This window comes from Apteryx rowi, unplaced genomic scaffold, assembly GCF_003343035.1.
Source record: "Apteryx rowi isolate R43461 unplaced genomic scaffold, aptRow1 scaffold_107, whole genome shotgun sequence".
NCBI lineage: Eukaryota > Metazoa > Chordata > Aves > Apterygiformes > Apterygidae > Apteryx > Apteryx rowi.
Window position 1 is genome coordinate 1,078,132 of NW_020447275.1, and position 16,504 is coordinate 1,094,635.

The 16,504-nt window shown below is 41.1% G+C and overlaps 1 protein-coding gene across 2 annotated transcripts in view; it reads left to right on the plus strand.

Moving 5' to 3' along the window:
- Positions 1 to 16,504, plus strand: part of ST5 (suppression of tumorigenicity 5) — a 111,870-nt gene that overhangs the window by 51,792 nt on the left and 43,574 nt on the right. For both annotated transcript variants that reach the window (XM_026070217.1, XM_026070225.1), the window contains exons 4-10: positions 2,635 to 2,783; positions 5,291 to 5,506; positions 8,899 to 8,995; positions 9,963 to 10,007; positions 12,349 to 12,533; positions 13,206 to 13,315; positions 14,975 to 15,044. In XM_026070217.1, coding sequence (XP_025926002.1) covers positions 2,635 to 2,783; positions 5,291 to 5,506; positions 8,899 to 8,995; positions 9,963 to 10,007; positions 12,349 to 12,533; positions 13,206 to 13,315; positions 14,975 to 15,044 — 872 coding nt within the window. The remainder of the gene's footprint in view (positions 1 to 2,634; positions 2,784 to 5,290; positions 5,507 to 8,898; positions 8,996 to 9,962; positions 10,008 to 12,348; positions 12,534 to 13,205; positions 13,316 to 14,974; positions 15,045 to 16,504) is intronic.

Sequence of the window (16,504 nt, forward strand, 5' to 3'; positions counted from 1 at the left end):
CAAAAAAAAAGAAAAAAAGAAGTAGTAGTCTGCATAAAGCTGCATTTCTTGAACAGTAAATCGGTCTTCTGAAGAAACTCAAACAGCTCTAGGCAAAGGGTTAAAATCCTTCCTTTAGTGTCTCCACTGACCTCCATGTTACACTGAAGAGGAATTTGGCCTGAGCTTTCTTTTGGTAGGGAATCCAAGTCAGAAAAGCAGCCTCTGTGCATGGTTCCTTGCTCCTCCCTCTTCCTCCATCCAAGACTTCTCTGGGCCTGTTTCTATACTTAATATTTCAGGTTAATGTTAGTAGTGTTAAATTTAACTGGGTTCAAGCAATTCTGTTTTGCATTGAATCTTGGAAAGGGAATCGACCTAAAAATTTTAAGTACTTTACATTTTAAAAAGGTTTCTCTTCAATAATGGACTTGTTTCTGCTCAGGAGTTTGGATATTGTACAGACTAATGTAATAACATTTGTTTTCACAAGGAAGAATATGTTTAACTGCTGTCTAATGTAGTCGGGTATTTTGAAATCTATTAATCCGTTCTGAAATGCTTGCTTGACCTATACTTGACTTGGGCTTACAAGAAATTTTATTATGCTAGCTACAGTCCAATTAGCTGTACATAAAAACATTTTGCAACATTTACTCTTTACTGTTGTTATGATTATCATATCTGGAGCTCTAGAGCTTACAAGTAACAAAATTAGTGTGCAATTATCTATTTATTTTCTTTATTTTCTTCCTGCAGAAGGAATCAATCAGTTCTAGAGTCTTCCCAAGACTTTTGTAGCTTTAATGTTTTTAGGAATATTTGTTGCTTTAGATTTACCCTGTTCATTACATTCCGCAGAAGGCCTTTCCTCAAAGTACCTCCTGCACCTGAAGGTCTTCTTTCCATGCCATGTGCGGATTGACTGTGATAGCACAGCCTCTAGAATAGGATTCCCTCTGGATGAGATAATAAGTTATGACTGCCAATTCAAACATTCTTCAAGAGCAGCAGTTATTCAGGCTTTCTAATTGAAACAATGCTAAAACATTCACTTGTGCTTATATTTGACTGGAAATCTTAGTATGATGCCCTGTTGAAGTAAAGTTATATTTTTCTCAATGCTTGTAACATGCAAGTGTGTGAACTTGCTAAGCAAAAGCTTTTATCACCGTAATCAATGAATCGAGCAGTCCCATGTTTCCAGGCTTAACAATAAGGTAGAAAGCATGAACTGTTTCCTTGTGTATAAAGAGGAAATGAAACATTCTGTCTAGAACAAAAAACTTGTAGTCGAATGTACTAGGTTTTAATCCAGGCCTTACTCTCACTGGAAATATCTGTGCTTTAATTGTCATCTTTAAAGGGGATGAACAATATCTATAATATAATTATTGTGAATAATAAACCATGCTATACCTTTCTGTCATCAATTCTCAATTAATACAATATATAATACAACTGGATTTCTTTTAAAATTTATATTTAATAGCTTGAATTGTCATATATATTTTGCTAAAACCACAGGTTTTAGAGTCATCGTTAGATATAAAAACAAAAGCAAGCTGATTCAAAAGCTTTGAACGTCCTGCATGTTTCAAGTTTCTGCATATTGCCATCTTGAATTTGAGTAGGTCAGTTTTTTGGGATGATTCTCTATATTAGATGGACGCTGGAATGAAGCTGTGTTTGCAAACCTGAAGTTCTAACCAGTTGCTGCTTCTGAGCTGTCTGAAGAAATGAATACAAAATTTTCCATTTGCTGATGTTCATTCATCTTCATGTTTCTTAGTTTAGTGAGAGGTTTAGGGAATTCAGAAGTTCTGAGAAGACAGTGAGTTGTTCCACTGCTCTGTAGGTAGAAATGGCTGCCAAAGGATATTAGATTTCATATGTTAAATCTAGATTACAAAATTTGGTTCTGGTTTTGAAACACTAAAAGTTCCAAGATTGCGGTCTGATTTTAGATTTTTTTTTTCATTTAACTCCAATTTAGGGTTTAACTGCTCACGCGTCCATATATTACTGGCTAGATGAATACCCTTCTGGGAGCTATTGATTTTAGACAAATTGAAATGAATAGCTGCTTAATTAGAAAGCATGATGTACTTTTAAAGAACACTTTGAGGACACAGTATGGTTGGTGCAAAAATTGTTATCTCATCCTTTACATTTTCCAGTCTACTCTCTTGACACTGCTGACTTGAAGTGTTTGTTCATTCTTTTCCTCTCTGAGGAGAAGAGAAAAATGAAGGTAGCCTCAAATGAAAGTTGTCTTATCTTGTGTAAGGGTGGTATGTTAAGAACAGTTATTTACTGCTGTGTGTTTCACCTTGTGAGCAGCTGCTATAGATTTATAAAATCTACTGATAGGCTTTAAAGTAGTTATGTGTCTTTGTTTTTATATATCAATAAATTATGCACAGCTGTGGATGCTCAGAAGCACATCTTATGAAATCTTTGAATTTTATTAAAAAAACACAAAAACTTGTTGACCTCATAGCCAAGTCCTAGTCCAAATACTTCCAGCTGCAGCTAGAGGGATGAGTCATACTGAAAGCTGAGGAGCTTTTATAAAAGCTTTTCACTTGGTTCACATGATTTTTTTTTTATTTTTACATTCCTGTCTGTTTTTCTTTTAAAAAAAATGTGAAGGCGAGTCACCCAAGGAAAACCCGTATGAGGATGTGGAGCTGAAAGGCCGTCATGCGGGCCGAAAATCCCATCAGCTCTCGGAGAATTCCCTAGATTCCTTGCACAGGATGTGGACTCCGCAGGACAGGAAATACACAGCACCTCCCCAGGTAACGGGATGCTTCTCAGGGCAGCACAGCTTCTTCCTTTCTGTGGGAGAGGCTTATTTAAAACTCTTGCAAGAGAATCAATCATAGCATAGGAGAAAGAGCAGCTGTACTGAATGAGAAGGGAAAAATGGAAAAAGAGTGTGATCAAATACATAAATTGTTGCTGCAAATGCTCTTGGCAGCTCTAAGTCAGATTCTCAGCACTGAATTGCAGAAGCTGTTTGCTGTTTGGAATAGCCCTGTGGAGTGCTGGTTAAAGCCTGATGTGTTTAGTCAGAATCCTTCCACCGGTTGTTCAGGGAGCTGAATCTGGCCCTAAATGTTTCATTTTATTGAGCCTCTTTGTGAATTGCCTCCGAATTTGCAGCTGGGCATTCAGTAGGGACAGGAGGGAAGGAACTCAGTTTCTTGATCTTGCAAATGTATTGTCATGTGAGGCCTGTTGTAACTTGGTAATGTGCAGTGTGTAATGTGGCATGTTTTCTTGTAAGATGGAGTAGGCCAAGCATGCCCTCCCCTCAATAAATAAATAATTAATAAAATAATCAGAAAAACCCGGGTGTCTGCATTTAACTAAGGCTGCACAAGCTCTGTTGACAGCGTAAAGCAAAGACCAGGAACTCAGCAGACTTTTCATTTTGTGCTGAATTTCCAAAGCAGTCTGGTTTTGTGTAAAAGCTGTGAAATGTCATGTTTCTTTGTTGTTTCTGGGATCATTGTATTCATAAGGAAAAATATAAATTTATCAGGTATATAATTTTGAGATTCAAAACTTAATTTAAAGGAACTTCATTTTGCACTGAATCAACAAAAAAATTGTCAGCTTGAATGAAAGGTCACAAAAATTTACATTGTGGTCTTGTAAAGTGACCTAGAACAAAAGTAAGTATTTCTTCATTTACTTATTGTGTTTGGGTGCATGTGGGCACTGCAGTTTGAAAGCCAAAAGTATGATCAGGATTCTTAGTATACATCTGGCACATCATTTACAAAACAGGAATATTTTCAGCAAAGTTGCTGAAAGGGGAACAACAGGTGGAAAGTGAGTAATCAGGCAGAATGAGGAGAAACAGAAACTGCAGCAATGAAGATAACTTCATAGTGAGAGACACATTGCACATCATAACAGTTATTTTTGGCTGTACTCTGTGTGTGTGTGTGTGTTAACAGGAATTGCGATAGCATCTAGAGAATCCAACAGGATGTCCCATTAGGGCAGGAACTGTATAGGTCCATGGTATGATGCTGTTCATGTCCCAGAGAGAATTTTTGTAGATAAAGCAAAAGTGTAGGGTAGAGGGTATCTCCTTTTTACACAGGATGACCAAAAGATATATAGATTTAAGTGACTTCTCTGGAGTTACCCAGTAAATAAATAATCTCTGGTATCTTAGCAACAGGGCTATCTTTACTGTGGTAGCTTCTTTTTGTAATGCAGCTGGGAGTTCTGCCATAACTGCACAGTCATTTTGCTGATATATAAAGCAAAGAGACACTAGCAGCAAGTCAGCTATGGGCCTGGGTAATTCTCCAATGACCAGAAATAGAAAAGTCTCCATTTCCTGAAGAACAGCAGCTTTGGCAACCATTTATCACCCAGTTTTTCAGCATTAGCCACATAGCTGGATTAGCAACATGACTTTTCAGTCATGGATCGTGATAAAGAAGATGGAAGAGATCGGAAGGTCAGCAGACTTTTGACAGTCATCTCCAAAAAGAATTCCTTTCACTAAAATATACACTGCTGTGGATTTTCTGGCATGCAGACCTGTGGTAAGCAGAGACCTCAGAAACACTGGCTTGTGGTCATTTTGAATCCCATTGTGTCTTCTCCTTTCCCCTTTGTTAGTTTCAATTTTGAAGTTCTCAGATATAAAAAGAACATTTTATTGGTGACGATGTATTTGTGATGGAAAACCCACACATACAGAGACACCTAGGTTTAATCCCAGGTTGTATGGCTGCAATTGGGGGAAAAAAATACATACATACGTATATATAAAAAATATGCACACACACGCACACACATATATGTAAAAACATRTGTATGCCCTTTAATAGATTAACCTTGCACGTAGAAAAAGTGAGGCATTTACTACTGCAGGTTTATGGCTAGTAATACTAGCCAGAGAATACTGGCAAATGCAAATTAACAGTTGCTTGACTGAATGGTACTTTTTGCTAGACATATCAGTTAAGCTTCTTACAATATTTGAGGTAGATACAGGAAGGACAATTAGGTGTACAAGCAAACAGGGAGAGCGAGGTGGAGGAAATGGCTTCCTCTCTTTCGCTTAGATCACAGCAAAGCAAGCAAAGCTTAAATAAAGTCTTAGATATTGACCCTTTTCATTTTGACCTTGAACCCTCTGTTCATGCATACTCCATAGAGCAGTGGCTTGCTTGGCGTGGTGTCCTTGTGTAGCCACCACTTGCTCACAAAGAGCTGCTTCTGCTGTAAATGTTGCTGAGGAAGGGAAGAGCTCAAGCTGTTCTTGTTCCTGCAGCTGCCCTCCAAGCCCAGCAGCCAGTCTCTGCGCATTGGGAACTGGTCRGAAAGGAAGAGCCACCGCTTGCCGCGGTTACCCAAGCGGCACAGCCACGATGACATGCTGCTGCTGGCACAGCTGGGCATTCCCTCCTCCCCCTCCAGCCTCAACGAGGACAGCCTGAGTACCACAAGCGAGCTGCTGTCTACACGCCGGGCCAGGAGGATCCCAAAGGTACTGCCAGGGTCATATTGTCCCAGCAAAGCATCAGAGGGGTCCAGTTCACCCTTGGGTTTCACCAGTGGTAAAATGCTAGGGCAGAGCAGCTCACTGACCTGTCTAAACTGGCCCTAGAAGGGCCAATATTATGCTGTGGGGATTATTGCCACCACACAATAAACAGCCTCATTTACATCCCTGCATTTGCCTACAGCCCAAAGGAATTGCAAGGGCCTGTTAAAAATAGAGGGAATCTGATTCAAGTTAAAGGAGTCTGAGTGCTCAGCGGTCCCTTATGTTTGACTTCTGGGCCTCAGAGCTGGAGATGAAATTGAGTTCAAGGCCTCAGCTACAAGGCTTATGTTGAGGATAGCTCACCTGTCTGAAAGAGCTTGCCAACTTCTTTACAGCCTTTACCCATCACTGAAAGCTTTTTTGCCTCCAAAAGGAAAATTGAGATCCAAACAGAAACAGCAATTTTTAGAAGCCAAAACACTTTTCCTTTTTACAGCCAACCATGCTGTGGAGATCCCATCTCTAGAAGTGGGTAACTCTGCACTGACCCAAAAGCAGCAAACACCTGATAGCCAGCTTTGCCCAACTGTTTTCTACAGCAGTTTTCTTTAAGCTCCCTGGGCCAGAGTGTTGTTTTGTAACTAACTTGATGATTTTGAATGGGTGATGGCTGAGCAGTTATTTATAGTGTGCAGCAGCATCTGAAGTGTTTTTTTTTTCCTCATGTTTGCTGTTCTCAGGGAAATAGCCATTATTGACCCAATATGTTTCCCTTTGTTTCCTGAAAACCTGCCCCGACGTGATAACCCTGTTGTCTTGATGGGTTTGAAGTAAAAATTAATTTTCTATTTTTCAAGGAGTTCAAATTTTCCAAAGTGGGAKGTGAAAAAAACCCAAACCTCTTCTAGTACAATAGCAACAGAGGGGAGAGAACTGCCAATATGTTTATTTTTGGCTTGTGAACAAAGCTGATTTTTACTCTTTCCTGTTCTTGTTAGAGGACATATTTTAAAGTACATGACTATAAATACTGTGAGTTGAGGGAGATTTTTGTGTTCCTTTCAATTAGTCTGAAATTCTGGCTAAGCAGGAAGCAAACAAACAAGAAGGAAATTAATCATATATCCTTAATATTTACTATAGTTTTATTTTCTTGGAATATATTATCTTACTGCACAAATTAGCATACATCTGTGGCGGAAGTTATGGAGTAATTCACAGAGTAACTTACTATTCAGTGTAATACTTGGAAAGTTTACCTATTGATTTTGTACCCAAGTTTCATTTTTTGTCTGATTTAAGAGACAGACATTCTCCTCATATGAAATTATGTTTTCAGCATATGAATGTTCATAGTTTTATCATAAATCTCATGATAATTTATATTTTTCTGACAGCTTTAGCTCCTAGAATCACATATTACTGGAAAATCTCATGCTTTTATTAAGAAAATAAGTTAGTTACTAGAGGAAAAGCTTGAACCTCAGAGACTCCTGTTCCTCCCGTCCACTCTGGGCCTCCACAGATGCAAACATGAAGAGAAGATAACAGGGGTGCTTTGTGAAGCCACATCTAAATGCTTTAAAAACCTGGGCTTTTGTCACCACAGTGCAGGTATTTTACTCATGGTGAAATAGCTCAAGCAGAGCAAGTGCGAAGCAGCACACTGAGGGGAGTGAGAAATCACAGCAGGGCCCCTTGCCCTGCTTCCCGCTGCCTTGTTCAGTGGCCTCCGCTGCCCCTTACCCTGCTTCCCGCTGCCTTGTTCAGCAGCCTCCGCTGCGTGGCTGAGGCCATGCTTACGCTCAGGCTTTCTGGGCTGGTGTCTGCGCAGGAGCCAGGCAGGATTTCCTCCCGCCGGCGCTGCCCGTGGTGGCGTGTGGATTCCCAGCGAGCGGAGCCAGGGCATGGCTGCAAGCAGAGAGCTTCCAGCTGAGCCTCCGTTCACCAGCAGGAGACGGGTTGCACGTCTCCGTCAGCACGCAGAGGCAAAATCCCAAATATCTCTTCAAGCTGGATAACAAGGGAGGATTTTAACACTTTAAACTCAGTGTTCTTGGCCAGACTCTTTTCACCACCATGGAGAAGCTGCTGTGGCTGTATGTTGGTATCAGTGTGAAGAGAATTTGAGCAGTAATTGTAGAATTTGCCATCAAAATTGGATACATGTTTCTGACACCATTCCTGATAAAATATTGGCAGTGTGATTCAACTGTGGACCAAACAGAGGGGTTGGATGACTTGGTTTCAGTCTGTGCTCTCTTCCTGACCTTCTGCTGGGCCTAGGGCAGATTGGTTACTCTCACTGAGTTTATTTCTCTCTTCAAGCTGAGGTAAAACAACTTTTGTAAGTTGTGCTATAATTCTATGAGAAAAGCTGCTATGGAATGAAGTATGCTGTTTCTGACTCATAAGACCGTTATGAAGATTATTTGCTTCATATTTAGGAATTATTTCATCAGAAATAATAATATTCTGTTTAATTACTAATTCTTAGTAATCCCAACCTCTTGTTAAAGTCACTAACCACCAATTAATCTGGTTAATATTTTCCATCATCTCAGGGGTTTTTTTTGATAAACAGTTATTATCTGGATTAGCCCTGCTGAGGGAGGTCTTAAAGACCAGAAGTTAACCAGAAGTTAAAATTCTGTTTTAGCTGGCACTAGTAGCTGACTTTGAAACACTTTGGTAGGTCAGGTTAAGTTTGARGAAAGCAGATACAGCACCTCTGAAGGTCGGTAAACACAGCACAAGGTGGAAGGGGGAGGAAGGAGAAGTCCATATGGGCCAGGTCCTCAATTGACATAATCTGGATTCAAAGCTGCTGATGTACTCTGCACCTGAAAAGGCTTTAAAAAGCTAGGACCAGCTCCTTTTGTCCTTATTTGAACACACTAAAATCACAGTTCAGAGAGCTGCTAACAGATGTATTACTCTTGTGTTCAAAATTTGTTATGATCTTAAGGTCCATGAGAGTTTGGCAAAGCTGGATATGGCTAATGTATCACTGTGTTTAGACAGTGCAAGTGAAGAGATAAACAACAGCATAGARGGGAATGAGGTGGTAGAGGGATAACATTTCCAAAATGTGCCTTTGAATCCTCTGTTTCATTGCACATTTATTACAAATGTCCAAGTCAGTTTTGAAAATAGGATTTAGGTTTCTGATTTGGTTAACTCTTTCTGAAAATATATCCATAGGTAAAGAAGTAAAATGTCGCTGAGGTTCAAAATAAGAGAGATAGGAATCCACTTTGAAATAGTAAAGGAGTTAGAGGACACAGCTGGCCTATCATCCATGGCCAAATTTTGTTTGGCTAGATTAATTAATTAAAAGTTTCCTAGCAGAAAAGTGTTTGTTTTCATTGACGCATTTTCTTCTTTTGCAGCTTGTCCAAAGAATTAATTCCATCTACAGTGCAAAAAGAGGAAAAAAACGATTGAAGAAACTTTCTATGTCCAATATTGAAACAGCATCCCTACGAGGTATGGCACAAGCATTAAGGTTCAGTGAGTCCATTTGAATGTTACAGGATCACTAACTACAGATTTCCTTCTTTCCTCCACTACATCTACCCTGTGCTCTTCTTTGTTTAGAACTTTCCTGTATTTACAATGATAACTTTGTGGCTGCCAAAGGAGAAAATGGGAATGGGCTAAAAAGAAACCAAATCTCTCAGCAGTGTCCATGCTATTAATTCCATGATTGGCTAAAGACTCACCCAGCCTGTTCCTTATTTAACTTTTTCAGTAGTTTGCATCTGTAAGTTTTGTCCAAAATTCATCGTTTTGACCCTGTAATTCATTCATTCCTTTTCCTGKCATGAACATGTGAACATAATTCATTCTGGGCTTCAGATTGCTTCTGGAAAAGCATGGGTCCAGAGAGAAAATCAGGCCATGTTTGTAGTAGCAGTACAATGGAGCTTTAAGCGCTAGTACACCTCAGAAATATGTCTTATAGTAAGGTAACCTTTTGTATGTTACTCTCATTCAGCATGGTGAGTTCTGCCAATTGAAAACCTTGCCCAGGGAAAGCTCATAAGGCTTCACTTGACTTCCCAAGTGCTGTATAACTTCCTTTTGAAAAATTGAAGTCTGAAAAATAAGTGGAAGGGTTAAAATCCATTTTCCAAATGGCGTGTTTACCTCTGTAGTTTAGCACAGATGAGGGTTCAGTGCAATCTTTTGCTCCAATGGAGAATGAATACTGCACTTTAATCAAAGCAAAGCTCTTATTTTCAAGCAAAATTGAAATGTCTTCCAGGGAAACCACAATCTAAAAGAGTAATTCAAACTGTTTATTTCAGTATGTTTTAAAACTCAGGGGAGAATACGTGAGGATCACAAGGCTCAGTGTGAGATATGATTCTTTCCCAGTTTCATTGCACTAAACCAAATTCTTTCTTGCTTTGGTTTTGCATTAACTGATCCCTCTTTATCTCCCTTGCAGATGAAAACAGTGAGAGTGAGAGTGACTCAGATGACAGGTTTAAAGGTAAGGGATCAGTCTTCAGTGCTTCTAGTCAGCCACTGTCACAGTCCCTGTCAACATGCATTCTTCTGCTACTGCACATTGTTCCAGCCCATGGATTATATTTTCCTCCCTGAACTATATTAACTCCATTACAGTAGGGCTCACAAAGTTTCTAACACAGGAGCATGAATGTGGAAAGCAAGGACAAAATGACCTGTGAGGTTCTAACAAGGATTTGGCAACCGTGTCATCTAATGAAGAACAGTTGCACCTTTGACAGATTTGCATTGTCAGCCATGTCACAGATGCTGCTGTTTTCCAGACTGACTACTGGGTGCAAACTTAGAGGGATAGGGTTGGATAAATGTACTGTCTTCTTATTCATTCACTGTTTTAAGTGTTTACTGCTAGCTGCTGTTGGAGGCAAGATACTGGGTCTGATCCAGCATAGTGGTTCTTATACTCTTTTATAGGTCTGCAGTCTCCAAATTGTAGAAATTCCTTTCTCAGTGCACAGCACCTGCACAAACTCTGCTTGAACCAGGCCAGTAACTGAGTCCCTCATTGTCAAGAGTCCTGATACACAGAGAGAACAATAAAAAAAGACAAAGGCGTCAACAACAGTTTTTATTATTAAAAAATCCTCAAATCTATCATGTTATTAATAAGTGAGGAAAAAAACCAGGAATGCAGAGCTGTGATTATGAGATAAGGAGTAAGTGCTCTTATCTATCTACTGCAGGTGTCACCTGCTTACTTTTCATGTGGGAAAACTTGCTGGAAAACGTTGTTTGAGAGGGAAAAGAATTGTTCAGGTTAAGTGGCAGTAAGACACATAGCACCTCACCCAAAACAAGCTGTAAATGTAAAAGCTGTAAAAAGTGAGGCGTGAGGAAGAGACTTATTCCTCCTTTGTAGACAGATACCACCCCAAAAGCACTTTCAGTTCTGTTTTCCTTTGTGTCAAAAAATATAGAGGTTGCTCTTGCCCATAGCTCGTGAAGGAGGACAGGCAGGTCCTGGCCTCTCTTGTTTTTGAGAAGATATTCTGGTTTCACTGGGAACTGGGAAGCTTTTCCCCCTGTTGTTGTGGAAAGGAGGATCCTCATTCTGATGGCTCCCCAGCTAACTGCTCCTGTCTGACCATACCATTACATAGATACTCTCAGGGCATCCTGAGCCAAAGGTCCAGTTGTCACAGGTAGCTTGACAGGATTCGTTAGGTCCCCAGCTGTTGTGGTGGGATGGGCCTCTTCTTCTTCTCTCTTGCAAATACGAAGCACTAGCCAGCAGTGTGGGACTATCTCAAAGCAGGACAGACATGCTTTCTTGGGATTTGGCTTCCCTGGCTGTGCAGGCACACCAAAGACCCGGAGTACTTTATCAAGATAATCTTGGTGTTGTTGAACCAGTCTATGACAGCTGATCATCAAGGGGTTTCCCCTTCTTTCTGTTGATTAATTACTGCTGTGATCAAGTGCTTGTGACATCTTATTTCCCTACCACAAGGGACAGTCTGTCTTTTGCTAATTATGGGTTGTATCAATGAATACAGTCCTAAGGGGTTGACATGCACTGCTAATATTTTGCCTGCTATTGCACAGAGATCTTGCTGTGAAGAGGTGGGAAGAGGATGCAGGCAGCTGTTTTCATTTAGCTTCTTTTTACTTGTTGGTCTACCAGAACTGGTAGTGATGTGACTGACTACTCTGCCTGAATGGTCTGGGGACAGGTCACTGGACTGGGGAATATCTTTGGATCAGGACTGAATATGGCCATGAATCTGAGTCTGCCCCTCAGCACAAGCAAAGCAGTCCTGCAGGAGGCATTTTGCACCTCTTTTCTCCTTTCTCCCTTCCTTCCTTGGAGATTATTTCACAGCTTGCAGGGACTGGGCTTGTGCTGTGGAGGAGGAGGAAGTACACCTTCAGCGGTTCTCAGTGCAGAACTGTGCTACATGGACTGGTCATAGCGTTGGTTTTCTCCAATGTAAACCAGGTCCAACTCAGGCCTAAGGAGGTATGCCACGCTGAGGGCTTTAGTTCATTTGCATACCCACATAAGGGCTTATAATCTAGCCCTATGTGTGAAGAAAAAGCAGACCGCTGGCAGAGTTACAGCTATGAACTGCAAATGATTTCAGTGGCTTGGTGTTGCATCACTTCAGTACTTGGAGAGAGTTTTGATTTATTGGTGGAATTAGTGAGGGAGACTACAGTATGGTCTGCTTTCAAAAGGAGAACATGCTTGGAGTAATACACTGGCAAATTGAAAGTTCTTTGTGAATGGCTGTGGCTTACACATACACATTACATTCCCAGGTAATGATCTAGCTCTCTTTTTGTTTTCTTTAAAATGCTAGCTCATACGCAGCGTCTAGTGCACATCCAGTCAATGCTGAAAAGAGCTCCAAGCTATCGAACCCTGGAACTGGAGCTGATTGAATGGCAGGAACGGGAGTTATTTGAGTATTTTGTGGTAGTGTCACTGAAAAAGAAGCCCTCTAAAAATACTTACCTCCCAGAAGTGACATATCAGTTTCCCAAGGTAAAAGAAAAATTCTTATGTACAGTTTATTCTAAATGCTTTGTRAGATCATTTTGGCTAAGATCAATAAAGTAAGTGGGAAAATTAATAGAAATCTGTTTCTTAAATGGAGTCAATCCTTCAGCTTTCAAATTTTTTCCAAAGTGCTCTGTTATAAAGTGAAGAGCACAGAGAAGGTGATTGAGTGCTTTCCTGATTTACAAAATTGCCTTTCCCAGTGCTGAAGAGTTTGGCCTGATGGTAGACAGTTTAAATACTGTGTTTAAATTCAGTTTCTAAATATTTCACTTTTAACTCAATTTGGCTGTATTAGAATTTGTGCCAAAAGCCACTGATGTCAATGGAAAGACTTCTGCTAAGCAATGGCACTTCCCTCATGCTCTTGCAGCTGAAAGGAGTTTGAGATAGGACTATTTTAAGCGACCATTGTGCAACAAAGGAATTTCAGGCAAAAAAAACCTGTCAGTGATTATTTCTATTGTGCTAGTGTCTACAAGCCTCAGGCCTGGGGTCATGCCTCATTCTGCTAAGCACAAATAAAGAACAAGCTGAGGGGCCCTTGCTCTTCAAAGCTCATCAGTAAACCCCCCTCCTGAGAGTTGCTGTGAGGCTGGCACAGACAGTGAACCTCAGTTGAAGACAACCCAGTGAACCTCAGTTTTTCCACTGCAGCTAGAAAGACCCACCAAACAAATGCGTGAAGCAGAGGAGCGTCTCAAGGCTATCCCTCAGTTCTGCTTTCCTGATGCCAAGGACTGGCTCCCTGTCTCTGAATACAACAGGTAAACTCTCTTGCGCTCCGCTGCTGCTCAGTGCTGATGGAGTGCATCTGGAGCAGCCACAGGCTCACGTTGCCCAATTAAGGAAGTAGCAGTTTGAGTCTTGGCCACTTCAGACTCAAGCAGCTGTATTTAATTTTTTTAAGTTCTGTATTATTTTTCTTCCCCATTCTGTCTGGCTCACAGGCATCTGTGGCTGAGGGGAAGACGTTTGAAGGTTCCTCTCTGTGCCAAATCCAAAAGCATAAATGGAAGTATTTAAAATAAATCTCAAAAAGGCCAGGGCCCTGCCCACCACCTGCCCTAGTCCTTTACCCCAGAATGCTTGTGTAATGTTGCAGGGCACCTCTTGGACTAACTTGATTCAATGCTGTTCTGAAAGTTTTTTTGGAGCGTGCTCTATGCCAGCAGAGGAGCTGATCTTCCTACCCTCAGAGGTGAAAGACTGCATAAAAGGGGCAAAGGAAGAGAGAGCCAGGCTCACATTTTCCTTTTCATTTAAAAGAAACCTCAAAAAATGTATCTGTTTTTTTTTCCTGCATTAGAACTTGATGATCTGAAGGGGTAAAAGTAGATCACCCAAAATATGAGATGGCTTTTTAAGATGTGTGGCAGGAGATATGTGTAAATGAAATAAGACATGTTCGGAGCATGTCTAATGGGACTTTCAACTGTGACATGGAACTAGCATTCACCTACAGGAATTACTGCAGCCAAAAATATGTATGGAACATTTTATTAACTTTCACATGGCACATACCRCATAACCCTACAGTAATGGTATATGCTGTGTTGCTTGGCTCTGTTGTTCAGTACTTGGAAGCATCTGAATAATGAGCTATTGAAAACACTGAAGGAGAAACAGAATTGTGGGCATCATTGGTATAAGCATTACACAGCCGTGCTTGCACAGTATCCACTTCTTCTGGTGCTTTCCTAGATGGATCTTCAGCCAGATCCCTGGCATATACTGCTATAATTATATAAACCCTGGCATTGCAGCACAAAGGAGAAGTGTTCTATATAATGCCATTTCAAACTTGCAAAGCTGTTGGCAGTGTTTATCAGCCCCGGCACAAAACTTAGGTGCCCACCCCTTTACTTGTGCTGTAATTACAGCTTTAAAATGTTGTCTGTCATAAATGGTACTTATCCCAGATGAGGATATGAAATGAGCTGGATTTTGCAAGGCTGTATTGTTTCTGGTTTAGAAGGTGATTTCTGTGCTCTAAGAGAATATCTGTGGTTCTGCCTGTAAGAGAACAAAGCACTCTGCATGGGCCAATGAGTGGATCTAACTAAAGGGTAAGGGAGATGCAGCATTTGAATACTGCCCTCAAAATCTGATTCTTGTGTTCATTYTGCAGTGTGAAGGGACCATCATGTCACTGAAATTCAGCACTCATCTCCTCTTATAATAAGATAGCTAGGTCGTCCAGGGCAATGCAGTTTTTTTTTTTTTTCCCCTTGGGATTTGGCCACACAGTCTGTCCAGATGATGGGAAGAAGGCCCTCCAGTGGGTAGAATCTCTCACTGGATAAGGAAGTATCTCCTTTTAAATGATCTACCCCATAGCTACACTGTAAAAAAGATATAAAATAGTATAAGATAGTAACCTTATATATAAGATAGTAAGATCTGGAAAATTTGTTTTCTTCTAGTGAGACCTTCTCTTTCATGCTGACTGGGGAAGATGGAAGCCGGAGGTTTGGTTATTGCAGGAGGCTGTTGGTAAGTACATCACTTTCATATCAAAATGCAGAATTCTGTAAAACAGTATCTCAAAACTATAATCTGAACTTTGAGGGTGTCTTTTGTGGTTTTAAAGTAAAACTGAGTTACTCACTCTGAAATTTGGAAATCTAAGGACCTCAAGTAAAATAATAATTTGTAACTCCTGTCTGAATCAAAAGGATCCCAAGTCTTTTAGGAAATTCACAAGAATSTGGAAAGTTTCATGTGTGGGCATTTAATTTTTAAGTTCTTTATATTGCTTGGTTTTAAGCAGAAGCAGAAATATTACAATACTGTGAAGAAAGGCAAATGTGGTATTTCTAAACATTTTGGAGTAGTGTTTATCTCTTGGACAGCTGCTTACATCTCTAAAACCCTGTGCCAGCACTGCCTCATCAGGCTGCAGCACATCTGTGATGCAGGTAGATAAGCCACCCTTTCCAGCACAGGGGCAACGAAAGGGGAGAGCAGATTTGCTCTGTACCACGCACTAAGCTGATGCCAGTTGCAGGAAGTCTGGGTCCTCAGGCTCCTTTTCAATCCTCATGATCAGGGTTAGTCAGCTGGTGGTGCATGGGCCCGACTCAGCCTACCAAACAGTTTTGTCTCATCACATGGAAAATGGTTGGGTCAGCTGGCCAGTGAAACTGAGAGCATGGCTCTGTGTATGTGTCATGGGGGAAGGGAATCACATAAAGGCTGGCAAAGTTTATTCAGCCAGGGGAAGCACAGTGCAAATACATTTTTTGCTGTCTGTCCCCACAGACCTGACTGGATGGCAGCCAAGCATACAGCAGCTGGCCATCCCTGCCCTAGCCCGCGCTCCTCAAGTGTCAGATAGGTTTGGAGCTGATTGTGAGTGACTAGCTTGGGAGCTGTGGCTCCTGTACTGTTCACATTGCAGTTACCTACGCTTCTCAGGAGAGCTTATGTGGCTATTAGGTGCTACAGAAGCCTTTTGCATGTTCTGTGTGCAAAATGAATTTATGCAGCAGCATTGCAAGCTTGAAAATAGGTGCCTCCTTTCTAAGAGAGATGGCACTTTGCCCGTCCCTTCCTCCCTGGCATAATTCCCTATCTTTCCAGGCAGGGAAAGCCAGAATGTGGCTTTCAATAGAGCGACTTGCTGACATTAGAACAGCATCCTCCATGCTGCATGCTGTCTGCACCTGACCCAGCTCTTACTCGAGTGTATGTCAAAGCTCTTTGTCGTGAGGACAGGAGATGCTCTGTTTGGGGGTATTGCTGTGTATGTGATTCCTATATTGGTAAGAAGTTTTGTTTAAACTAGGGACAGAGTGCACCCTCAGCAAGTTTGCTGATGATACAAAACTGGGAGGAGTGGCTGATACRCCAGAGGGCTGTGCTGCCATTCAGAGAGACCTGGACAGGCTGGAGAGGTGGGCGGAGAGGAACCTCCTGAAGTTCAACAAAGGGAAGTGCAGGGTCCTGCACCT